This window comes from Zalophus californianus, chromosome 5, assembly GCF_009762305.2.
Source record: "Zalophus californianus isolate mZalCal1 chromosome 5, mZalCal1.pri.v2, whole genome shotgun sequence".
NCBI classification, from domain to species: Eukaryota; Metazoa; Chordata; class Mammalia; order Carnivora; family Otariidae; genus Zalophus; species Zalophus californianus.
In genome coordinates, this window is record NC_045599.1 from 27579570 (window position 1) to 27604610 (window position 25041).

Here is a 25041-nt window from a genome sequence, read left to right on the forward strand (position 1 = left end):
TTTTATGGTCAAATAAGTTTGGGACACACTTGACTGAAGAAGGCTAGACAGGACGTCTCTGGTGCAGGGCTTCTCAGAGCCTTTACTGGCTCTGCACATTGGGACCAGGACTACAGGGTCTGGTGCAGGCTCTTCTCAAGGCCTCCGTGCCTACCACATCCCGTTGGTCCTTCTTGCAACATGCCAGATGCTCAGAATAAAAGGGGGCATTCTCCAAGTGGAAGATGGTGGATTATGCACCCAGGAGTCTGTTCTGGTGAGGGGATAATCAGGGAGAGCCAGTGTCTGGGGAGGAGAGGAATTGTCCCAGGTGATGGGGGTAGGGAGACTGTAGGACCTGGGACATGAAGATATGCCATTCTGGGCAATGCTCAATAGATGGCCAAACTTTCCCCCAGGATCCTGTCTCACCTAAGCCCCAGAGACCCTATGGGGTCCAAGTCCACCATAACCCAGATGTGCCTACTGCTCCACCTGATCAAAACTCTGTCCTCTTTTTTTTAAAGTAGGCTCTACACTCAACATGGGGCTTGAACTCACAATCCCCAGATCAAGAGTCACATGCTCCACCAACTGAGCCAGGTAGGCATCCCAGCCCTGTTCTCTTTATTCCTACTTGCCTCCTAGGCTGACATTCTTCCTCCAGGAAGTCCTCCTTGACTGCCAGTTTTGTGCCAGGACATATATACAAAAGCCTGAACCCTTGGCTCCTGGAAACTCTATCTGTCCTGATGTGTCCCACAAGAGTTCCTTGAAAGCAGGTACTAGGCAGAGTATTTCCTCCCCAGATTTTAAGTGATCACTACTGTGAATGATCCATCCATCCATCCATTCAGTCTAAACATTTCTGAGCACTGGGGTGCCCGAGTGGCTCAGCTGGTTAAGCGGCTGCCTTTGGCTCAGGTCATGATCCCAGGGTCCTGGGATGGAGTCCCACCGCTGGTGAGGCTCCTTGCTCAGCAGGGAGCCTGCTTCTCCCGCTCTGCCTGCTGCTCTCCCTGCTTTATGTGCTCTCTCTCTCTCTGACAAATAAATAAATGAATAATCTTTAAAAATTTCTGATCACTGCACTTTGCCAGCTCTATAACAGGCAGTGGGAATAAGCAGCAAAGCCGTTACAACCCTGTGTCAACTAGATATCTAGCGGTACTTTCCTGGTAAGAGGTTCCTCTATCCACGTGTCCGGGGCTGTTCTCACAATCCAAACATGAGTTAATATGGGCACATTCCTCTGTGAAACGGCAGGCGACTCCCACAGGGCCCCTGGCTCTGTGTCCCTCGCTTCCTGTCGCGTTTGTGATGCTTCTTGTCTCCCCTCTGGTCTCATAGTTGTGGGCTCCTCACTACCTCTCTGGAACTAGGTAAGGGGCCCTGAGCCCAGAGAAGGCAGAGGACTTACCTGAGTTCACGCAGCGGGTCAGGGGGTAGTGCAGGGACCGCGGCACAGGCCCCGCACTCCCAAGCTCTTTGGAGACCCATGCATTCTGACACACAGTGCATGGCATACAATGGCCACTCACAGCCTACCTTCGCTGCCAACACATTGGTGCCTCTGAGTCCGGATCCCTTCCTGTGGAAACCCCGGGGTGATTTCCTCTTCCTGGTGAGCAACTCCCAGCCCCGTTCACTGGGAACCGCGGCTGGCATGATGTGGGAAATCAGCCTGTGGGAAACTGTCCTAACAAGATCTCTGAAGCTGAGGGGCAGCTCTTTGGAGTCTCCCCACCACCACCCCGCAAGCCAGTTTGGCCAAACTTCCTTGGGGTTTCACCAGGAATAGCTAACATCTAGCTTTATCATTACATTTTTTCATTAAATTTTTATTTATTTTTTAAAAAGATCTTATTTATTTATTCATGAGAAACAGAGGGAGAGAGAGGCAGAGGCAGAAGGAGAAGCAGGCTCCCCTCAGAGCAGGGAGCCCGATGTGGGACTCGATCCCAGGACCCCGGGATCACCACCTGAGCCGAAGGCAGACGCTTAACCGACTGAGCCACCCAGGTGCCCTCATTAAATTTTTATTTTAAGAGCAATTCTTGGTTATTGCATGATGTCTGAGGAATGGGGTGGGAGGGGAACCCGTGGAAGATTATAAAGAAGGAAAAAAATGACCCCAAACCCTTCTTGCTTCATTTTATTTTATTTTTTAAAATACCTATTTATCTAAGTAATCTCTACACCCAATATGGGACTTGAACTTAAGACCCCAAGATCAAAAGTTGCACGCTCTACAGACTGAGCCAGCAAGGCCCACCCTATCCCTTGCTTCATTTTGAAGGCAGCTGAGTGGTACCTGACCCAGAGTAGTCACATCACAACAGTTGTGTGTCTGCCATTCTGCAGGCCACAGCCACCTACATGCAAACACACACACACACACACACACACACACTCACACTCACACTCACACACACACATGAACATACAGTGAAACTACACAGTTTCCAGAGAGCACACTGTGTTTCTAGTAACAAACCACAGTCTGCCTCTAGGATGTGTGGCCAGGCTCTGCCCTGAGCGAGAAGGCTCACACGGGAAGTGTGCTTGCCCAGAGCCAGCAGCCAGGCCTCCGGGCTGTGCTCGGCATGTCCCGACAGGATGCCAGGCGGGCTGACGGGCAGGAAGAGATGCCGCTCCAACCTCTCCCCATTGTAATTTACCAAACCCCTCTGGGGCTCCTTTGAGTTGTTTTCTGGAAATGCCACATTTCAAGGGTCTCCCCGTTAGAAAAGGTCAGAGAGTTCACACAGGCCTTTCATGTGAAGGAACTTGAAAGAAAAGGAAAGGAAAAGTACATTTTCAGCCTTAGCTGTGATGAGGTGGGCCCAGGCCATGAGAACACTTACATGACGTTACATGAAGAGCCAATTAGCCTAACAACTTCCGAAAACTATCTAGCTCAAGAGCACCCATTTATTAGAACTCTTGGAATGTGCCAGGCCTTGAGCTAAGCTCTTTCCTAGGATATGGAAATCATCTCAAGATCACTCCCGCAGTGCTAGGCAGCTTTGGGGGTGATACCCATTTTACCCAGGAGGAAGCCGAGGCTCAGAGAGGGTCAGTGATTTGTCTGGAATCCCCCAGCTAGTAAATGGTAGGGCAGGGATGCAAACTCAGATAGATCTGCCTAAATCTAAAGCTGGAGCTCTCCTGGTCAGACCCTCAACCCTTGTGAGTTCTGAATTTGTCCTGTGTCCAGCCTCCGAGGACACCACATGTCCCACCTGTGGCTCAGGTGCATGAAGATGAAGCCTCATTAACTCTTCAGCTCTGGGGGCACCTGGGTGACTCAGTCGGTTAAGGGTCCAGCTCTTGGTTTTAGCTCAGGTCATGATCTCGTGGGTCGTGAGGTCGAGCCCCAGGTGGAGCTCCCAACGGGCTCCACACTAGGCTGGGAGTCTGCTTGAAGATTCTCTCCCTCTGCCCCTCCCCCCCACTTGCATGTGCATGTGCCCACATGCATGTGCACACACACTCTCTCTCTCTCAAATAAATAAATCTTTAAAAATAAATAAATAAATCTTCAGCTCTGACCTGGACTTCATGGGTCCAGAAGACTCTGGGGCCTTCCTGCAGAAGACTCTGGCCTTCATCCTGAAACTGCCTGGTCACCTCCAGAAGGGCAGCCGCAGCAGATCCCACTCACCACTCTGGGGAAGAACCCCAGAGCCACAGTGACTGTATGGGATCTGAGTTGGTGCCCAGAGCGGGCAGTCCAGGGTGGGCCCAGAGGTGGTACAGACTGAGGTCTGACTCAAGGGAGATGCTCTGGGCCCTCCTATCTAGCAAAGAGCTTGAACCACCCTATACAGACCAACAAGAGAGACTCCCCAGTCCTCCTGGTGGTCCCTCCAAGCAACATGAGCCCCTCGGAAAGTCAGGACTCTATTAGTCACAGTTCATTCATCAGCATTTTTCTGCAGAGACCACAAAGCAGGTAAGAACCCCCTTCTGGAATTTTAGAGGTCATGATGCAACACTAGAGTGTGTGGTGGTAGTTAGGGTGCAGGTCCAGGAGTCAGACTGTCAAGTTTTTGGAATTCTGATACTCTCACTTCTAAGCTGTGAGATCCTGTGACTTATTCAACCTCTCTGAGCTTTGTTTCCTCGTTCATGAATGGGGATAATAGTCCCAATGTCACAGAATTGGTTTGATGATTAAGTGAGATAATGTATGTGGAGCTCTTGACATGATGCCTGGCACATAGCAATCACTCAGGAATATGAAGTCATGTTGCAGGTGATAATGAGGATGATGATGATGGAATCAGTGCTGACCAGACAAGAGGCTGCTGCAGGGCCACACCTGCCTTTGGTGGACAAGCCTGAGCTCCTTTTCTTCTCTATCTCTCCAAACCTTACAGAGCCTCCCAGGTCCAGATGAAGTCTGCCTCCTCCAGGAAGCCCACCTGATCACTTCAGCCACATTGATTTCACCATATCTGAGCTCCTTCTGCCGATGGTCTGCATAGACTAATAACCAACAAACTTGGCTCTAATAACTTCTCAGCTTCTCAAGCAGACAATGCCTTCTGGAGAACAGGAACCCCACCACTGCCTCTCCCCTCTCCACAGCCTGAGTCCAGGGTTAGGTACATGGGAGATTCTCCCTAGCAGGCATTCAAGCTGATTTCAGTATGGCTGTAGATGTCCGGTACTCAGCTTGTATCTCCCTCCCTTACCTCTCTTCCTCACACCCATGTTCTCCCTGCTCACCTGCCTCCTCCCCTGGTTCCACCCAGCAGGGCATGATCCTGTAGGGTAGTGGTTCCCAGACTTTGGGATTTCACAGCCCTAGAAAATGTCCAAAGAGTTTTGGGGGTGGGAGAGTGAATAGAATGGCCAAATTTTTCTCTTGCCGAATAAGGACGTTTTAAAAAAATCAATTTCCACCATTATTTTAGTAAAGAAAGGCTGTTTTACACCAATAAAGTAGAAAATCCATAATCTCTGATTAAAAGCTAATACTTTAAGCTGAAAAAATTCAGCCTTATTGAGAAAAACAAACCACCTCACTGTTGCCCTGACTTCTCTCCTTTCTCCACGGACTAGAGAAAACAACCCCCACTGTCCTGTGTCCACTCATGGGTCTGGGGACCTTTATCCTGGAGGAGGTGCCTGCTAAGCTGGGGTCACCCTGAAAGGCAAGAGGACCCCCAAAACCTTTGAGTTAGGCAGATCCATCTTCCCATTCAGCTTTCCCAGAGGAGGTTCGTCCCAAGTCAGATCTTATAACCTCAGGGGCTGAGGTGGGGGAGGGCATGAGCCCCTCCTCCTGTACCCTTTCCCCTCTCTACTGGGCTAAGATTTGCTGGATTTCCCCACCACCACCACCACCACTGTCCAGTGGCGAAAATAGTGAGACTCAGCAGCAAGCTCACGCTCAGAAAAGGAGACTGGGGGAACCTAATGGGCAGGATCTTCTCCACATGTCCATCCCCAAACTGAGCGCTAAGTAACCCCCACCCCCCAGCCCCCGGAAGGGAGGAAAAGCGGGCACTGCAGCGGTGCAGTAGGAGGCCGAGCCGCCCCGCTGAGCCGGCGCAGATAGGATCTGAACGCGGAGAAGGACGGCCCTGGCTCTTTGATCCGCAGCCAACCAGGCTGGGCCTGGACCGGGAGGGGCGGCGCGGCCCTCTTCCGGCCCGGCTTTGCGCGGCTGCCAGGGGTCCCGTGGGGCTCCGAGCGGGAGAGGCGTCCAAGACACCCTCCTTCCCAAATACCCTCTTTCCCTGTGCTCTCCGGAGAGATGGGAAAGTCTACACTGAATCCAACTCAGAAAACTGCTGGGGGGCTGCGGTTCACTGCGCCTCGATCCTAAAGGACCTGTGTCTTTCCCAGATACAGTGGTGGAGCGGGGGCCAAGCGTGCTGTGGAGGCCCGCGTGGACAGGACCCCGGGTGCCCTGTAGACGTGATGGAAGCTGGCGCAAGTTCCCGCGCTCCTCTGGCTCTAATAGAGCCTGCAGCCTGGATCTTGCGAGAGTCCGCGGTCGTCAGGCTCCGAGTCAATTGGCCCCATAGGAATGCGACTTCCCGTGCTGAGTTGCTTCTGACGACCCACCCCTCTTCGGAATCCCGCGGCCCACGTGGCTGCCCAAAGGCTCGCATCCCTGGGCCGCAGGTTCTAGGCGTAGAACCGAGTTGGGAGGGAGGGAGGGGGTGGGTGGCTGAAGGATCCTCACGGGGTTTGGGGGATCCTTCCTCCTTGTCCTCTTGGCTCTGTTCGAGCCTCGGAGATGCCACATGGCAGATGTGTGATGCATGAGCCCCGCACGCAACAGGCGCTCAATAAATGTGTGAGGGAAATATGCTTGTGTTCGCGTTGTATCTGGGCAGCCTGGAAGGAGGTCCCACGTCGGCTTAAGGTTGGAGAACAGGGCAGAGACCGGGAATTTGAGGAATCCTAACCCTGCCAGGCGGGGTTCGCGCGCAGCCTCGAACAGCCTTCAACCTCTAGGAAGTCCCCAGTTTCAAGCCCTGGACGTACTGGTCCGGCGCGCCAAAGCGATTACACCTTGGCTTGCGTTCCAGTTCCCGCCCCAGGGCCTAGGAGACCCGCTCCCTTGGCACTTGGGGGAGAAACCCCGGGCGCAGAGCGGGAATCCTTTATTGTGGGTGAGGAAGCGGGGTCAGGAGTCTCCTTTAGAGTTCCCATATTTCGGAAGAAGGGTGATGCTTTTCAAACTTGCCGGACGCCTCCCAGAATGACGCCGGGGAGAGCTAGCCCTTTAAGATTGTGCGCGCTGCTCACGTCCCCGCCTCTCGGGGAGAGGAGGGGCGGGGCGGGGCGGCTTGACCCCGCCCACCAACAGGGCCCGCCCCCGGCGTCCCCGCCCCGCCCCCCGCGCTCGGCCGGCGGCGCCTTTGATGTTCGGACCCGCCAGCTCCCGGAGCCGCTCAGCCTGGCGCCCGCGCCCCGCGCCCCGCGCCCCGCGCCCCGCGCCCCGCGCCCGCAGCTCGCCCAGGCGGAGTCAGTCCGCGCTCCGCCCGCCGCGCTTCGGGCTCGGAGGTCCGGACTCCGGGCTCGCCGCCTGCTGGGCCGGTTCCGCGCCCCGCACTCTTGCGCCCCGCGCCCGGGCGGAGCGCACCATGCCGCAGCTGGACTCCGGCGGGGGCGGCGCGGGCGGGGGCGACGACCTAGGCGCGCCCGACGAGCTGCTGGCCTTCCAGGACGAAGGCGAGGAGCAGGACGACAAGAGCCGCGACAGCGCCGCGGGCCCGGAGCGCGACCTGGCCGAGCTCAAGTCGTCGCTGGTCAATGAGTCCGAGGGCGCGGCGGGCGGCGCGGAGGTCCCGGGGGCCGGCGCCGGGGCCCGCGGCGAGGCGGAGGTCGGGGCTGAGGTGAGCGCCGGCCTGCGCCCCGCGCCCCTCCCGCGCCCGCCGCCCCCAGCCCCCGGCCGGCTCCGCCCCGCCCTCCCGGGCCCCTGGGGTACCCATCCCTCGGACCCCTCCTGCCCCGGGCCGCGAGCCCGGCGCCCCTCACGGCCCCTCTGGATCTCCCCGCAGGCGCTCGAACGGGAGCACACTTCGCAGAGACTTTTCCCCGACAAACTTCCAGAGTCTCTGGAGGACGGTGAGTTTCGGTCCGCCTCCCCTCCACCCGCTAAGGGCCCGGGTGGGACAGGGGGCCACCGAGGACGGGGTTGGGGGGGACCGGGGGGGCCTGCCCCCACGGCAGCTAAAGGAGGCGGCAGAGCCGGGGCGGGGGGAGTGGGGGCGGGTTTCCAGGGCGCCGCCGGGCTCGAGTCACTTCCGGTGCCCTGACCTTTATAGGAGTAAACAGACCCCCGCCATCTCTGCCTCCCCTCCTGCCCAGGTGACTGCCTAATCCCCAGTCTTGAGGAGAAAGCGTTGGCCCAGGTTCCTTGGCCCGGAGGGCGGGCTGGGGGTCAAGTAGGGGCCGCCGAGGGGAGGCCTGGACTCGGGGTCCTGCATCCGAACTGAGGCACCCCCAGCCCGTGCCTTCTCCGGCCACACACGTGAGCCGGACCCCTCGGCAATTCTTTCTCTGGAGAGCAGACTGCCTCCAGCCCGAGCCACCCGGTCGGGCGCATCTGACCCAGCTGTGGTTTTTCCAGGCCTGAAGGCCCCAGAGTGCGCCAGCGGCATGTACAAAGACACCGTCTACTCCGCCTTCAATCTGCTCATGCACTACCCGCCCCACTCGGGAGCAGGGCAGCACCCCCAGCCGCAGCCCCCGCTGGTAAGTGGCCCCGGCAGGCCTTGTGCCTGCTACCTCCTTGACCAGGTATGTGAGGCATGGGCAACAAGTGACTTTTGCCTAGAAGAAGATAGATAGGTGAGAACTGTGTTCTGGTGCCTTTTCCCTTACACGCCCAGTGTGATCTGAACCGGGAGAACTTTGCAGAAGGAAGGAGAGAGACTGCCCTAGGCGCCCCCCTTCCCTCCAGCTGTTGGCTTTTGTCTTCCTAGCTTGCTCACAAGCAGGTGCAGGCCCTGTCCTGGTGCTAGGTAATGCCAGGGTAGAGTCTTTTCCCAGAATTTTTGAGCTGACACCATCCCCTCCCCTCCTGAGGGTGGTGTTGGTAGTGTGGTCTTAGCTGTGAGTTTTGCAGTTAGCCTTCTCCCCAAGCCTAAGAACCCAAGCCTGGGTGTTTGGAAGAATGGGCAGAAAGGGTAGTGTGTTTCAGAGCTCTTGGTTGTGCAGGAGAAACATGCTCTACTCACTCTATCCTTATTGGCATGAATGCCCCCTTGCTAGAGAAAGACCCTGAACGCTATGTGTAGAAAGTAGGTTTTTATGAGACTGGTTTGTTCTCATAAGCTCTGGGAGGTGGTTTCAAATCAGTGGTGTGGGTAAGGGGCCCCTTTAATGATTTTACTAATTACATATGTTTAGGTGCTTCGAAAAGATTCCACGACCATTACAAACCATGCTTTTCTGCCCCAGATCATTACAAACCATGCTTTTCTGCCTCATTGGTACAGATGATCTAAAGGTAAAGAGCCTATTCTGAGTGCATTGGAGCAGTACAGCTGCGCTTAAAAAAAATTGAGCTTAGTGTTTCAGACTGTCCTCAGCTGGCCTAAATCAAGGGTGAGATTAGAGCTCCTAAAGTACACGAAGTGTTTGGGGAACTCTGGTGGCTGCAAATGGAGGTCCAGTGCAGGAGGGGCCAGCAGGTAGGTGGCTCACATGGCTAGTTGGAGGATCACTCCGAGGGAGGAGGGTGACTGCCAGGCTGTTTCAGATCAGGAAGGAGGAGGGTTGGTTCTGAAAGCTGTTTTCATGCTGAAGCTGGTGGGAGGTGAGAAGGCAGATTGAGGCTTCTCTCTACAAACCCCAGAATGGAAAACTTGGTAAACTGTTGACTGCAGAAATGAGCTCCTTGCTGCTTGGACTCCCCATTTCCTCAGAGGCAGAAGGAGCATGTTGGTTGAGTGGTCTTTCTGCTCTAGGATGGCTCCGTCTGTGAGGTGCTTGCTTCTTTCAAGTCTATGGGGCAGGGGGCTTGCCCTCTGACCTTGCCACCTGATGCAGCACCTCTCCTCAGAGACCTCCGCCCTGCATAAGCAGATGCTTAACGTAGATGCTTTTGGGTCCCTTAACAACGTGTAACCCTTAGATTTTGGGCCAACTTGACATAATGCAGCGCTGCCAAACTGCTGGCAGGTGAGTTGCTTGCATAGGGTGCTGGGGTCACTGTGACGGCCTTGAGTAGACAAAAGGCCTAGGCCCAAGAACAGTCCTAGGAAGGACTGTTCCCCTCCAGCCTCTTGTGATTCCACAGTGGTGCAGGGAAGAGGCGGGATTTCTGCGTTCCTTTCAGGGCCTGGGCCAGTGGGAGAGTGCCCAGAGTGGGAGGGCCTCGTTCTCTTTCAGGGTGTGGTGATGAGACCATTTGGTGTCCTTAAGCTCACACTGATCAGAGTGTAGGCGACAGACAGCCAACTCCAACAGTCAGGATTGGGGGTGGGGGCTGAGGGCAGGCACACCATTATTCTCCTGGCCTGCGGTCATTTGTTTTTTCAACTTGGGCATCTTTCTTAAGCTATAGCAGAGGCTTTTCTGTATATCATACTCTCTCCTCTAGACGTAAATCCCCTTGCCCTACTCCCCACCCAGCTGCAGCCTCCCACTGCCTGGCTTCTGGGAACATGGGAGGAGGAAGACAGGCTCTGGAGCTAATGTTCTGTGTGCTGGAACCAGCTGTTCTGTGGGGCTGGGGACAAGGACAGAGGCAAGGGCCTAAGTTGGGGTGACACCGGGTAAGGAAAATGTCCATGAATATAGGGGAGCCTCTTTTAAGCAAACCTGATAGTTCAAAATAAATAGCAAATCGGAGTAGTGGCTTGTGTTACCCGAAAAGTTGTGTGAACGTTTAAAATATGGTTGGTTTTAAAAAGCAAATTTGATTGACTCCATGTTTTGGGAGCATATGTATCAGAGTATCAGAAAAGATACTCTTACAGTGGGTCAGGAGTCCATTGTAGGGCCCTGAGGAAAAACTGCCTTTGGAGGTTTCTTCCCAAGCTCTGCTTTCCTGAGCCCCTCTTCAGGGGACAGATGTCAGGCTGCCCAGCCCCTGCCCATGAGCCTTAGATCTAGGCCACCCAGCCCCCTTTGCCCTTTCTCAGAGAATCCAGGCAGTCAGCAGTTGTGCTGACAGGTTTTTAAGGCCAGTCGCTTAACCTCCCCAGACAGTGGGGAAAGCCCATGCCAAGGTGTCCTCCACCCACGTGTGGGTGGCACGCCCATGTGGCTACCATGTTGGATGCCTCAAACCGGGCAGACTCAAAGCTTGCCAGGGGCAATGGACCAAATGACTACCTCACAGCCAGCTGCCAGGGGGCAGAGGGAGATTTTTTCCCCTAAAAGCGTGCTTCTTTTTGGTACGTGCCTTCTTGTGAACTCTGTTTTGGGAAGGGAGAATTAGGTCAAAGTTTATTTCATGGCTGCTGTTTGTGAGGCATCTGATGTAGGCTTATAGACTGTTTCTGGCTTTGACCAGTAGCCAGTCCTTGTTTCTGTTTTGTTTGCTCTATTCTGCTCCGAGATCGGGGGTGGGGGTGGGGGTGGAAGGAGCAGTGAGCTCGTCCTGGGCCTGACTTTGAGGAAATTCTGGGATGAGTAAGGCATCGCTCCCTAGGGAAACTCAGACTCCTGGATGGGTGAGACTGCCAGCCTGGCGCAAACCTTCTCAGAAAGGAGATGAGGCCCGGTTTCTCTTGTGGCCCCTTGTGTGGGCTCCACTCGGAGTCTATGGCCTGGAAGGCTGCTGAGCCTTTAGCCATTTAGATGAAATGTCCAGAATAAGCAAATCTATAGAGATGGAACATAGATGCGTGGTTGCCAGGGGCTGAGGGAAGACGGGAATAGGGAGTGATGGCTAATGGGTATGGGGTTTCTTTTTGGGGTGATGAATGTGTTCTGAAATTGGACAGTGGTGATGGGTACACAACCCTGTGAATATACTAAAGCCGCTGAACAGTATACTTTGAAACTGAATTTTATGATGTGCGAATTACATCTCAATTGAAAAAAAATAAAAAGGCTGAGCCTTTTGGCTCTTGCAGGGACTTGGGACTGTTCCCCAGGCCTGATCTCCACAGCCGTCCCGGTGTATGTGCCTGCCCCAAGCTAGGGGCTCGGGCATCAGCTCCAGTGTGGGGGAGCCCAGTTGAGGCAGTGGACCCTTGCTTGCGTTCCAGGCCATTGAGCTCACATTCCCAGGTTCCAAGGTCTGAGGTCAGATGAGGGCTGTGCTAACGAGCCCTGTGGGGAGCAGGAGGTGCAGGTATGAGCAAGACTTGAGCAGAGGAAGGAAGTGCTGCTGACACACGGCCACCATGTCCAGGGAAGCTCTGCAGAGATGCACCCACCCAGCCCTCCATAGCCTCAGAGAGAGGGAGTGGCCGGGTCTTGCTGGGGACGGTTAGTGAGGGTTGATCACCAGCCCCGGTTGGAGTGAACCTTGTTAGGAGCGGTCTGGCACCAGGCTGGGCACAAGACAGATCACAGCCAGCCTCTGCCTCTGGGAGTGCCTAGCTGAGTGGAGGAGACAGATGAACAGACTGGAACCAGGCCCTGGTTGGAGGAGAGCTGTCACAGAAGGCCCTGCTGGGGCGTCCTGGGTGGAGCTGGCCCCCACGTGGGCTGTGGGCTGTGGAGGAGGGTCTGCCAAGCAGCTTTCTGAAGATGCAGAGTCGGCCAGCTGAGGAGCACAAAGAGTACCTGGGCTCCCCCTCCAAACATGCCAGATCTCCCACTTCTCTACTCCAGTCTCCACCTAAAGCCCAGGCCACCACCATCCCTCACCCAGAAGACAGTAACGGCCGCCCCGGGCTCCCTCTACCTCAACCTTGGCCCCCCTCTGAACCCCTGCCCTAACCCCCAATCTAGGCTCCACACACCAGCCCAGCATCAATCAGATGAAACCCCGCAGTGGCTTCCCATTGCTCTTGGAGTAAGGTCCAAACCACTTACCACAGCCCTAGTGCCTGGGTGGCTGGCCCTGCTGACAGCCCCTCCTCACCTGTGCCATACTCTTCCTCTCTTCCTAAATAGCAGCTACTGCAGTGTCTCCGTCTGTTTTACACCCGTCCTGTTCTTCTCCACCTCAGGACCTTTGCACTTGTTCCCTCAGTTTGGAATTCTCTTCCCCAGCTCTCCCAGAGCTGCCGCCTTCTCATTTGTCATTCAGGGCTGAATTCAAATATCACTTCCCCAGAGACGCCTCCTGTGAACATCCAAGTGGGGCCCTCTGTCATTCCCCCAGGCCTCTGCTGCCTCACCCACCTTGGTTCTCTAGGCCACAGTGGGTGGCCCTGCTTTACAATGCACTCGCTGTACTGAGACCAAAGGCAGCCCATCTGTCAAAAGTATCTCTCTACCTTAGTGTCCTCATTTGCACAATGGGAGTGGTGAGCCCTCCTCCCAGAGTTGGAGTGTGGACTGGAGGCAGCAGTGCCAGGGAGGTGCCCAGAAAGGTGCCAGTGTGTCCTGGGCTCGGGAGGTTCGGGTTTGGCCATAATTGATCCCTTCTCCCTTGCTCTCCTGGCTCGTGTGGGACTAGTGGTGGCTCAGTGGCAGGCCCCACATAGACTCCCATCTGGAAGGTTGTATCTCTACTTTGGGCCACAGGGGTCTGGGGGTCTGAACCCTGGGGGCTAGCTCTGGGACAGGGACATAGGTGTACAGGCCCCCCCCTTTTTTTAAAGCTTTATTTATTCTGAGAGAGAGAGAGAGAGAGCGCTTGCAAGTAAGCCAGCAGGGGAGGGGCAGGAGAGGGAAAGAATCTCAAGCAGACTCCCTGCTGAGTGGGGAGTGAGTCCTATATGGGGCCTGATCCCAAGACCCCGAGATCACAACCTGAGCTGAAATCAGGAGTCAGACAGTCAAATGACTGAGCGCCACCCCCCCCCCCCCCGCCCCGCAGGCGCCCTGTTTACAGGCCCCTTTCTTGCTACCGTACCTCACCTAGGGATTCTTGGGAGGGGAAGTACAGTTCTTGGAGCCAGGATGGAAGCCCCACTACTCTCTCCATCCTGAGAGCCTCTCCTGCCATGCTCAAAGATTCATCTGAAAGAAGCCCCCGCTTCCCTAGCCACGTAAAAGCCCTTTGTGGAAGATGTTCGGAGCTGAAGCTCTTTTGTAAGAAAAATAGGGAAAAGACCCATTTGGTCACCAGCTTCCAAACCATTTTCAGACCTTTGCTCACATGGTCATACATGTGCGCACCCCGTCCTGTCTTGCCCCAGTTCTTCCCCTGGTGTGGGGGTGCATGTTTGCACCCGCAGATGGTGCCCACATATAGCATCTTTATTTGTTATCCCTCAGGCAGCTTCTTGTTTGCTCACAGCTTGCCTTCCTTGCCAGCGGGAATGATGCTGTGTACAAATCACTCTTTATTTTTTTTTTAAGATTTTTATTTATTTATTTGACAGAGAGAGATAGCGAGAGAGGGAACACAAGCAGGGGGAGTGGGAGAGGGAGAAGCAGGCTTCCTGCTGAGCAGGGAGCCCAGCCCGATGCTGGGGCTCGATCCCAGGACTCTGGGATCAATGACCTGAGCCGAAGGCAGACGCTTAACGACTGAGCCACCCAGGCGCCCCCAAATCACTCTTTAGTTTCCTTTTTGATTATTTTCTTGAAGCAATATGCGTAAGCATTGTGGGGTCAAAAGGCAGGAAGAATCAGGCATGCCTGGCTGGCTCAATGGGTAGAGCCTGTGACTCTTGATCTTGGGATCGTGCATTCGAGCCCCAAACTGGGGGTAGGGATTACATAAAAAAATAAAGTGGTAGGAAGAATTACAGCCTTTTGCTTCCCTCTGGCCCCAGTTTGCTGTGGGGTTCCTTGCAGTGTCGAAGCATGCAAACTCCCAACATGAAGTTTCTTCTTTTCTGTTGTTCGTTCAATAGGCTCATGGTGGGAAATGGGACTTAAAAGTTATTTTGACTTGCATTCCTTCCTGACTTGGAAGGCTGTGTGGTATTGGCTGTGGTGTTTGGAAAATCTGCAGCCCCCAAGGTGCGACTTCACCTTCGGGGTCCCATCTTGCTGCCTTTCAGGGCCAGGAGAGCACCACAAAGGAGGCTCCTCCTGCAAGCCGCCACCGCACCCCATCCACAGGGGCTGTAGTTACAGGATCCTTGCCCACTCCTCTAGCTCAGTGGGCTGGAGGGGCTGACAGAGCCCTGGGCTGGTCACCAAGGCCCGGGTAGTCTTTACCCAGTCATACTAGGGTTTCATCGAGCCAGCTTCCATAGCTCTGCCCACCTCCCCAGGTGCTCCGAGACTCAGGTGGTGAGTGGAGCTAAAGAGGGGTGGGCTTGGTGGTGACCTCCTCGAGGCTGCTAGCAGCCCGTGGCCTCCTGGGTCTCCTGAGACCACAGCCCACCCCTTGCCCCGGCAGCAAAGGAGGTTTAGCTGAGCCGTGAGCCTGGGCTTCGGGGGATCCTGGTCTTAAGTCAAATGACTGCTGAGGTCAGGCTGGATGAGGGTGGGTCCAGCTGCAGGGAGGGGCGGGGGTGTCACGGCCTCCCTATGAGCTCCTCGGGGGCCTGTGGTCCTGAAGCCATACAGTCACACTCCCTCACACCTTGTGACTGGTAGCTTCCTGCCGCTGTGTACAAACAAGACTCGGGTGGAGGAAACAGGTGTTTTATCAGGTCACAGGGCTCCCCCCTTCCCCAACAGTACAGTGCGCAGATCTTTGGGTAACCACCCTTCTCTACTGGTGGGGACAGGAAGGCCAGGTCAGGGAAGGGACCTATCCAAGGCACCTTAGAGGCACGGAAAGGGAGGGCATTGTCTGGAAGACCCACCCTCAAATACTGTATCTGCCACTCGTTGGCTGAGAGGCCCTGCGTGAGTTCTTTAACCTCTGGAAGCCTGAGTTTCCTCATCGAGAAACAAGGAGAAGGAGGGTCCCTGGGGCATGGAAGGAGGCGGCATGTGTGGGGCCCCAGCTACGTGGCCGATGCTGTGAGTGCAAGCACCGGGGAGTGGGTTGCTAACACCGGGGTGAAGAGCTCCTGCAAAGGGTGCCATGCCAGGTTGTAGGGGGGGGGCTCCTGAAGCTGAGCTGGGACACAGCCCCCACACCTGCTCCTCCTCAGCTCAGCAGCCGGCTCCCCTGCGGCGCCATGGAGCGCAGCTGTCCAGCCTGCCCCGTGTCAGCATGGCTGCTGTTATCTGGAACCCTGGTTCCAGGCCCCTGATGGCATTTCCGAGCCCCTGCGTGCTTGGCCTTGGCTCAGCACAGAGGGGCGGTAGTCTCTACCCTCCGGAGCTCAGTCCTCTTGAGGCAAAGAGATTCTCCTGGGGGCTCGCAGTTAACTTCGAGGTTCTGCCCAAGTTGGATGAAGGGCAGTGAGGAAGGAGAGGCCGGCTGGGGGGCAGCCAGAAGAGCTTCCTGAGAGGGCCAGCTGGAACCCTGCACCGGTGACGTGAGAGAACGCTCTGGGGGCGGGGCAGTTTGAGCAGAGAACAGAAATGAGTATGTTGTTGGTCATTGGAAGGGCAGCCCGAAGCCCAGGGTCGGTGAGCACGAGGTGAGGCTGGAGAAGAGCCAGCAGGGAGGGCCCAGCATGTGACCTTGATATGCAGGCAGCACTGGTCCCAGAGCCTGGGAGTGGCTGGCGGGCACACACGGTGTGTTGGCAGCACGAAGGGCCAGGTGGTGACCGTCGCAGATGGTTTGAGTTGGCCATGGAGGGAGAGGCAGACAGGGCCAGCAGCCGGGGCAGGGTGGACGCTGCGAGACCCCGAGCTGGGAGGAGGAGCGCGAGCAAGGCCAAGGGAAGGGGTGGGTTTTGGGCAGGGGAGACCCAGCGCGCTGGCCCATGCAAGGCAGCAGAGCTTCGAAGGTAGACGACTGCATTTTCATTTGACTCTCCATCTCTCTCTCGGGTCATGAGTCCAGGGTCTTGTCCTCCTGTTGACTGAGAGGAACTGAACCCCAGAGGTCAGGACCCTCAGCCCGTTGGTGATTTAGCCAGGGCATAGAGAGTACCTTTTCTCTGCATTGTCTTCAGCAGGACTCAAGTCTGGGGAAGGTCTTTGAGAACCCAGGACATTGGTAGCTTCTTCCTTCAGGCAGTTGGGTGCCTCTGCTTACAGATCCATGATGCTTGGGTTTTGGTCCTGGGCACCACCGCCCTCCCTTAAAAAGATGTGGCCTTAGCACGCACAGTTGTCAGGTGGGTCCTGGTTGGGTTCTGTCCGGGTCATAGGGTCTGGCCTGTTCTGGTCCCGCTAGAACCTTGGGCTCCCCTTGGTGCAGTCCCCTCGTGTGGGGAGGGATGGCCCCTGCTGGATAGGGGCTGTGGCCTGGGCTAGGGCCAGGATGGGCGTGAGTCTGGCCCTCTCCCGTGGGGTGGGGGCTGCCCATGTAGCTTGTCCCGTGGAGACTGACTGCCCAGGCTTTGCCAGCAGACATGGCTTTGGAGCCCAGAGGAAGACTGGTGACCGAGCTTTCGGGCACAGCCAACTCTACAGCCAGAGCTCCCTGGAGGTCAGAGGAAGGAGACGTTCTGCCAAATAAGCTTCCCCTACCCCTCCCATGAAAACGACCAATTGTTTCTCTCTCCAGGACAGGAAGGTTGTTGGGGCCCCGCACTGTCTGCTTCCAAATGACGAATGTGTGGCTAAGGCACGGATTGGCAGGACATGGCCCACCCCAGGAACAGTGGGCTTTGGGGATTGGCAGTTAGGGCTGCCCCTCCCCACCATGTGTGGGCTGGCCTAGCCAGGGTGGCATGTCTCCCCCTCCCAGAAAGCCCAGTTTGCCCATGAGGGCAGGGAGCTGTGATGGGGAAGGAAGCCAGAGGACAGAGCCACCTTCTCTCCTGGCTGTGTGATCTCCAGCAAATCTGTTAACCTCTCTAGGTCTCCACTTCCTTCTCTAAATTGGGAGTGGGGATCCCTGGCCAGGAAGGATTTCTGAGGTTCAGATAAGTGTGGGCTAGAGGCATCTGCCGCTCAGGTGGGCCTCAGGGGGCACTTGCTGGGCCTTGCCAGGACTGCTCCAGGCCAGCCTCCCCATCATCAGGCAAGGAAGATGGGAGGGGGTGGGAATGACAGGTGACGGGAGTCCAGGCTGAGGGCATTCTGACTAACTCTGACCTGGCTCTGGGGGTAGAGGCCTAGCCTCCCGTTCTGCTGGGCCGCCATCTGAAACGCATTACCGATGCTTTGTAAACTCCACATCATTTGGCCACATGAAAGCCTATAATCTAAAAATAGCCACTCCCAGAGGACGCCCCGCATTGGTGGGGCTCAGCTGACCTCTGCACGCACACCCACCAGCAGGCCACCTCCCTTGACAGGGAGCGGCAGCCCCTGCCTGGGGCCACTCTCTCTGGGCACAGATCTCATCCAGCTGGTCAAAGCTCCAGGCCCCAGGGCTTTACCCAGGGCAGAATGTCTGGAGGAAGCAGGAGGGAGGCAGCTGGGGCTGTGTCGGTGGCCCCAGGACCCCTTTCCCAGCCCCATACATGCCTGGAATGTCTGTGGGAAGCTAGTGGCACCATCTTACAGATGAGGACCCTGGGGCCCTGTGGAGGGGGAGCACTGGCCACTGTCAGGTGCTGGACAGGAGGGCCACTGGCTGATGTGCTGGCTCGAGAAGGGTGGGGGCCGGCCCGGGCCCTGTAGTGTCGGCGGACGGCTGGCCCCAGCAGGGAGGCAGGGCAGCTGCAGATCTCCAGGCCTCTGGGGTTGACTCTTTGCCCTGCTTTCTGTGGGTTCCCTCTCCCTATGGTCTCTGTGACCCAACTGCAAACCACTCTTTTCCCTAAAAATAAACATGCTTATGGGATTGGGGGAAGCTTTGTAGCTATCAAAGGAAATAATAGGGTGTTTAAGAAAATTACATTGCGTTTTAAATAACCAGCATGAAAGTCATTAAGTTTGAAGTTTCATTCAAATCAGATGGCTCTGTGGCTGGCCCAGTGGCCAGGCGGGCAGAGGGTGGGTGGGCCCTTGGGGACGCGGAGAGACAGCCTGCAGAGAGCTCTGTGGTGGCAGCACTGAGGTCTCTGCTGGGTACAGCCGGGGCCCAGGCGGGGCGGCTGCTCCGTGCGTGCCGGGCTACAGCAGTCACCCTGCAGTGCGGCGGCTGGCTCAGTGTGCAGGCGGGAGCCGCCCAGCTGTGGTGGGCCGGCCATGGGTGGGGCTTGGGGGTGACCATAGTCCGCAGGGTGTAGGGACAGATGAAGCTGCGATGCCAAGGCCACAAGGGTTGGTGGCCGTGTGGAGGTGGGGTTCCGGGGACGGTGGTTTGGGTCCGAAAGGGCTGGAGAAGGTCTGCGGGGCCTGGGCCATATCTGTCCTCTCCACTGCCGGCCTCTCAGTCCCTGCACAGGGCACAGTGCAGTGCAGGCGCTCAGCAAACCGTAGTTGAGGGAATGGCAGCAGCTTTAGTGGTGCGTGTGTCGAGAACTTCCCAAGTGCTGGCCCATGCCCAGTATCTAAGTCCCAGTATCAAGACTCTTACAGGAAGCCGAGAAAGTGGTGACTGTTACTTCTCTCATTTCACAGATGGGGAAGCTGAGGCTCAGAGAGGTGAAGGATGCGCTAGGACCTGGAAGAGGCAAGGCTTGGACTTAGGTCTCTTTTACCCCAAGGTCCATGCTCCTTGGTGCTCTGCCGCTTTGCTCTCAAATGTGGGAGATGGGGGCACCGCAGGCCTCGACGCTGCGTGGTACCCCCACTCCTCTTGGGCTCGTGAGCTGGGTCCAGCTGGGTTCTCTGGCCCCAAGGACACACTTGGCCCTCAATGCCCCTCCTGGGCATGACCTCACGGCTCTGGGCCTGGGTCAGGGCCGGATACTTTCCTCCCTGGACATCTGACAAGTCAGCGTTGTTAGGGCCACAAGGGTTGTGTTTCGTGGTTGGAAGCAGGAGCCCAGGGTTTCCAGAATGAATGTTGCCCTGGAAAGTATTTCCAAATAACATTTACGATCGGTCAGGTCTGATGCCTGATGAAAGTGTGCAGGATGTAACTTAAAAACTGTTTGTTCTTAGACCCTTTGCTCTTTGTGGCTCCGGTCCTGGCTTAGCTTGGTGCTCAGGGTCGGGCCTCTCTGGAGTAGGTGCCTTCCTCCATGTGATGTGGGGTTGGGCTGGAGGTTGTCCTAGGCTCTGAGTCACTGGGAATGGCCTAAGGAAGCGGAGGTGTCCCTGGGCATGGGTATGTCCTGTCTGTTAGCGTGGCCTCCCGCACCACCATGGGCACATCCTGCTGGGGCATTTCAAGAGCAATTTTGTCTTGTATCCCCAGCTCTGGTCACTGAAGGCCAGTCAGGATCTCGGCAGTCTGGCCTGATAGCAGTCAGGCAGGAGTCCAAAGGAAATCAAGGGCCAGTGGACCCAGCCTGGCACAAAGTCCAGCTTTCCTGAAAAGCCTGGGATGTGCTTGCTTTTGTCTTTTTTCTTTCTTTTATTTTGTTCTTCATTAATTTAATCCCAACATCAACCCCATGAGAGAGGACCATTATACAGATGAGGAGCCCAAGGCTTGGGGAGACCTGTACCTTCTAAGTGCTGGAGGAGTGATTTGAACCCAGGCTTCTGTGTGTCCTGCCCTTACCACCATGCTTCCTTGCCTCTTAGACAAACACACCAATCCACTCCTTCTTGGGGGGGGGGGGGTTTATAGCCCTAGCTGGGGCCCCTTGGCTCCCTCTACCCCCTCCCTCTGCACTCCTCATCCCCCCACCCCGCCAGGAGTTTGGTATTTCCCCATCTCCCATGTATTTTTACACTGTTACACCTTGGTGAGTATCTGTAAGAGCTGTCTGGTGTGGTTTTTGGAACCGCCTAACTCAACCTCCTTGGGGGCTCCGTCTTCCAAGGGCCCTTGTGGCAGCCGAAGCAGCCCTGCACTGCTCCCTCTGTGGACACTGGTCCTGAAGGGCTTGCTGAGAGCCGAGAAGCCTGCAGCAGCTCCTTTCGGCTCCATGCCTTGTTTCCCTTGGCGTAAACTGCTGGGTTCTGTCTAGGCAGGGCCCCAAGGGTGGCAGGAGCTACAAGGATGAGACCCAAGGGAGCTTCCTGACCACAGCCCCAGGCAGGGCTGTCCTCCTCGGGCTGGTGCAGACAGCTGACCAGAAACCCCCGTCCTGACTTTGCTTCTCAGAAGCTGGCTCACATTAATCGGGGCAGAAACGCAGTGCTGAGATCTCCGGGTCTCCTCCCCAGCCTACCCTGGTGGTGCCATCAGCCCCCCGCCTTTCAAGGCGCTGCCTGGGCTCTCTGGTCTCCCCCTCGTAGACAGCATGCTTGTCCTTGTGGACAGGCCCCAGTGAGAGCCGCTGCCATTGGCAGCAGCGGCCCTTAGTCCTCGTCACACGTGGAGGGGTGAGCACAGGCCAGACCCTGTGGGAGGGATGACCTCCCAGGTTTCCTTTAGTCACTGATGACTGAGAAACTGAGTCAGCTCCTGTGAGGACAGGGTGAAGGCACCCTTCACGTAGGGCTAGGTGGGGGTCAGAGGCCTCATCAGTGAGTGCCAGAAAGCTTCTCGGCATGGTGTTACCAGCAGCGTCTAAGATCCCAGGTCCCCGATGGGCGGGAGGTCTGGCTGGGGAGACGCCGAGTGAGGTTAGGGGAACCTGGGAACCCCTGGCTTCCCATGTGTGGTCTCCATGCTGGCCCTGCTCCCAGCTGGTCTGCGAGGTCTGCCCCTGAGCGGTGACGATCTCTGGCCAGGAACCCCACAGGGCTGGATTCCAATCCCCGTTTGTCGCTACTTGCCATGAGACCTTGGGCAAGTTGTTGAGCCTCTCTGGGCTTCGCTTTCCCTGTCGGCGCGCGTCGTAAAGTGACGGGGGAAGACTGGTCGGATGCTGGCGGGGGTGGAGCTCTGCTGGGCGCTGGCTGTGGGCGCTGGCTGTTCCTAGCGGGGGCTGCCGTCTCTAACTCTGCTCTTTCCTTCCTGCCTTTCCTACAGAGCCTGTTGGCTTTACTCCTCCGGGAACAAAATCCCTGAACTTCCCCAGGTCCCCCTCCGCAGAGCCGTGCTCTCCCTCCTGCCAAAGGTGGGCTGAGCTCCGAGGTTGTACTGGCCTGCTCGGCCCCGTGGCGGGCTCCCGAACGGCCAGGCACGGGAGAGGAGCAGGCCGAGGGACTGCCTGGCTGGGGAGGGCGGGGCTGCTGCACAGTCCCCACACCGTGTGTCAGTAGCATCAACGAGCAGCTCAGCTGCAGCAGCTCCCGGAAGCTTCTATTTTCCTCTGAAAACATCCTGTCCTGAGGGGCGTTCACCTCAAAGAGGAGGAAGGAAAACACAAGTAAACGAACGCACAGAAACCACTGGAGGCTGTGGGCCAGGCCACTCAGCTCAGTGAGGTTCAGCTAGCTCGGAGGGTGCCTTGGGGCCAGGCTGGGTCTAGAGCGGGCCTGTGGTTTGCCAAGGCCTCATGCAGGGACTCTGGTCCTCACCTCTGCCGTGGCAGGGCCGTTATCTGATGTTGAGGCCAGGCAGCTGGTAGACTGGCCACACACACCTGGCAGGATTCTGTGCAACCATGGCAATAGTACTCTGCTGGCAGGTGGGACCGAAGCCTCCCAGTCCCCAGGGGTGTGGCCCAGCCATCCCCCAGTCCTCCAGCTCAGCCAGCCACACGGCCACGGCTCCGTGCTCTGCGGTGGGTGTCTGGCACAAGGTGTCCGGCATGCTGTGGGCGGGGAGCTTTCGGGCTGTCCTCCGGAGAGCACCACGTCCTGGGCAGCAGGGCCCCGAGTGGGGGCTGGGGATAAAATGGCACGAGCCCTGCCAGGGTCTGTGTGCAGAGGTAGGGTCTGCCGGGACCCACAAATCGAGGCCCAGCTGATATGCAGGCAAGTCCCATTTGGAAGGTCTGGGGGGCTTTCTTCTCGTCCCAGGCCTTGGGGGAGCTTCCCACTCGGCAGCTGGCCAGATCCCTTGGCACTTAAGCAACCACTGGTGACAGTGGCTCCCAGCTCCAGACACGGGTCTGGGGGAGCTGTGGGACTACCTGGTGGGCCCTAGAGGTGAGAGAGGAGCCAGGAGGAACTGATCAAGGCCAGAGTGGATGCTCGGGGCCAGGCCCTGGATGGAGCCTGGCTCTTGGCAAGGCGGGGAAGAGCAGTGAGAAGTGGAGGGGACTTCTGAGCATGGCCAATGTGTGGGGTTTTGCAGGGGAGCCGGGCCAAGGAGCTGAGGCCTAGCCTATACTCATGCACCCCGAGCCATGTGCCCTCACCATGGGCCCAGGTATCTGTCCACAGGAAGACGTACTTTTTCTAATGAGCACAAAGGCTCCATATGAAACGAGCAGCAGCCCTGGCTTCGACTTTCTGGTTATCCTGATTGCCAAAGTACTGCAGGCAGGAGATGGGGCGGTGGGTAGGAGGACGTGTGGGGTCTCAGGTGTCAGGCAGGAGGTCCCTGACTCCAAGCAGTGGCCCCAACTCTTTCCGGCCTCCCGGGTACTGCTGTGACCTTGTGCCCAGCCCCAGCCTGGGTGCTCTGTCCAGCGCCTGCCACGTCCTCCCTAAACACTGGCTCGTGCTGGGACCCTCCCCCCCGACCCCCCGCTAGAGACCCAGCCTTGAGGGCCCAGCTTTAACTGAGGTAACAAACAGTGCAGGGTACAATCTCCGATCTCGGGGAAGCAGTGAAGACAGACCAGTGAACAGACGCCTCAGCACAGTAGTCAGTGCTGCGGCCGGGGGGCCATAGCAGGGGACCCCTGCTCACACGGGGAGGCGAGGAAGGGCTTCCAGGGGGAAGTCTCATTTATGATGAGGCCTGCGAGATGGATGCAAATTGGCCAAGCCGAGTCGGGGGAGTTCTCGAGGGAGGGCCGAGCAGCCCCCTGTGGCTGGAGAGGAGAGGAGGGGAGACAGTGTGGCCGTCTGGCATCACCAAAGACCCCGAGAGCCCATCAAGGGGCCCCAGCACGGACCCGAGAGAGGACTTGGCTGCATGGCTAACAGGAAATCTTCTCAACCTCAGAGCCTCACGTGTCTCGTCTGTAAAATGGGAAGAATGCCTTTCTTGAATGGGTTGTCACACGTGGCATCCACAGTACTCACTGCCCCTCTTTGCACCCCCAGAAGAGAACGGTAACTACACCAGCGGCCCCCCTGCCCTGGAAGGAACACGAGGCTCGAGGTGTGGATCCGCCACTCCTGTGAGCTCGTCCCCATGGGCGTCTCTCCAGCTCCGGCTCGGGAGCATGGGGAAGAAGGGGGGCTGTTGTCCGCTCCACGGCAGAGCGGATGAGGGGGTGGGGCGTGCAGAGGTCCTGGGGCACCAGGGATTCTGGAGGCCTTTCCTTCCGCAAGTCTTAGTGGCCGTGCCAAGGACAGAACCTGGACAGGCGGAGATGACTAACAAGCCAGCCCTGCCCTCCGGAGCCCCAGGCCAACCTCTGCACCCAGTGGGCACCTCTGCCTGCGAGGCTGGGGGACCGCAGCCAGGTCACGGTGCTTTCCGAGGAAGTGACCCTTAGACAGGTCCGAATGAGAAGGGGCGAGGTGTGCAGAGAGCAGGAGGAAGCGTGGGAAATGGTGAGGAGACGGAGGAGGGGGTGGGCGGAGGCACCGAGGCAGAGAAGAGCTAGGCACCTGGGCGGGCCTGCGTGGCTGTGCCAGGATGAGCGGGGTGCCCATGCACCGAGGCCTTGGCAGGTCCAGCTCCCGCCATCAGGGGGCCTCTCGGTGCCCCCTGGCAGGCAGGTGGTATGGCCTGAACCCCAATCCCAGCGGCGCTAGAGCCTGCTGAAGCATTTTTGGGGTCAGGGAAGCAGTGGCTCGGATAACTGAGCAAGCAGTCTGGAGAAGGAAACCGGGTGGGCTCCCCGCGTCCGTGCGCGACCCCTCCCCTGTGCCCCTGCGTCCGTGCGCGACAACTGCAGGCCTCTGCCGCCTACTGTGGGATCTTGGGCCCACTGCACAGCCTCTGCCTGCCTCAGTTTCCTCTTCTGTCGGAGGGAGAGAATATTTATGCCTGTTGTTGAGGAGCATAGGAGTTACCCTCTGGAGGGCACTCAGAACCCTGCCTCACACATGGTAGCCGCCCACTTACTGTCAGGAAATGCTTTTCTCTCAGCCCGAAACAGTTGTTTGGCCTGGCACCCAGGCGCTCAGTGATACGAGCTGACTGACGGTGTCTGCCGCTGGTGATCAGTGGAGGATCTGGGGGGGGGGGAGCGGGGTGGGGGCACGTCTCCTGGCACAGCAACCGCCCCCCCCCCCCGCCCCCAGCCACAGGGAGGCCGGCCTGGTCGGGCCTCACGCATTCCCCACCCCCATGCGTGAGGCCAGAGGAAGCAGCAACTTTCTTCACTGGGAAAGTGTTGTGGGGCTCAAGCGTTTGGGGGTTTTCAGAGTCAACCGTCAGAGGCGAGGGAGTTTTCTCTGCCGGCGGCAGCAAGGGCTCTCAGGGTGCACACGGCCTGTGAGCAGACCGCTGCGGTCTGCAGGGAAAATGCCGATGGTGTTTAGTTTTCACCTGAGCCTGCAGGAAGTAAGGGGGCGAGGGGGAGAGGGAGGGCAGCCCAGCCAGGCCCCAGCTCAACCTCAGAGCAGAGGAGACCT

General features: G+C 57.4%; 1 protein-coding gene across 6 annotated transcripts in view; it reads left to right on the plus strand.

The window, feature by feature from the left end:
• Nucleotides 1-6931: 6931 nt before the first annotated feature.
• TCF7 (transcription factor 7) overlaps nucleotides 6932-25041 on the plus strand; it is a 32967-nt gene continuing 14857 nt past the window's right edge. For all 6 annotated transcript variants that reach the window (XM_027604304.2, XM_027604305.2, XM_027604306.2 and 3 more), the window contains exons 1-3: nucleotides 6932-7343; nucleotides 7509-7575; nucleotides 8081-8205. In XM_027604304.2, the coding sequence (XP_027460105.1) occupies nucleotides 7092-7343; nucleotides 7509-7575; nucleotides 8081-8205 (444 nt within the window). In that variant the 5' untranslated portion in view covers nucleotides 6932-7091. The remainder of the gene's footprint in view (nucleotides 7344-7508; nucleotides 7576-8080; nucleotides 8206-25041) is intronic.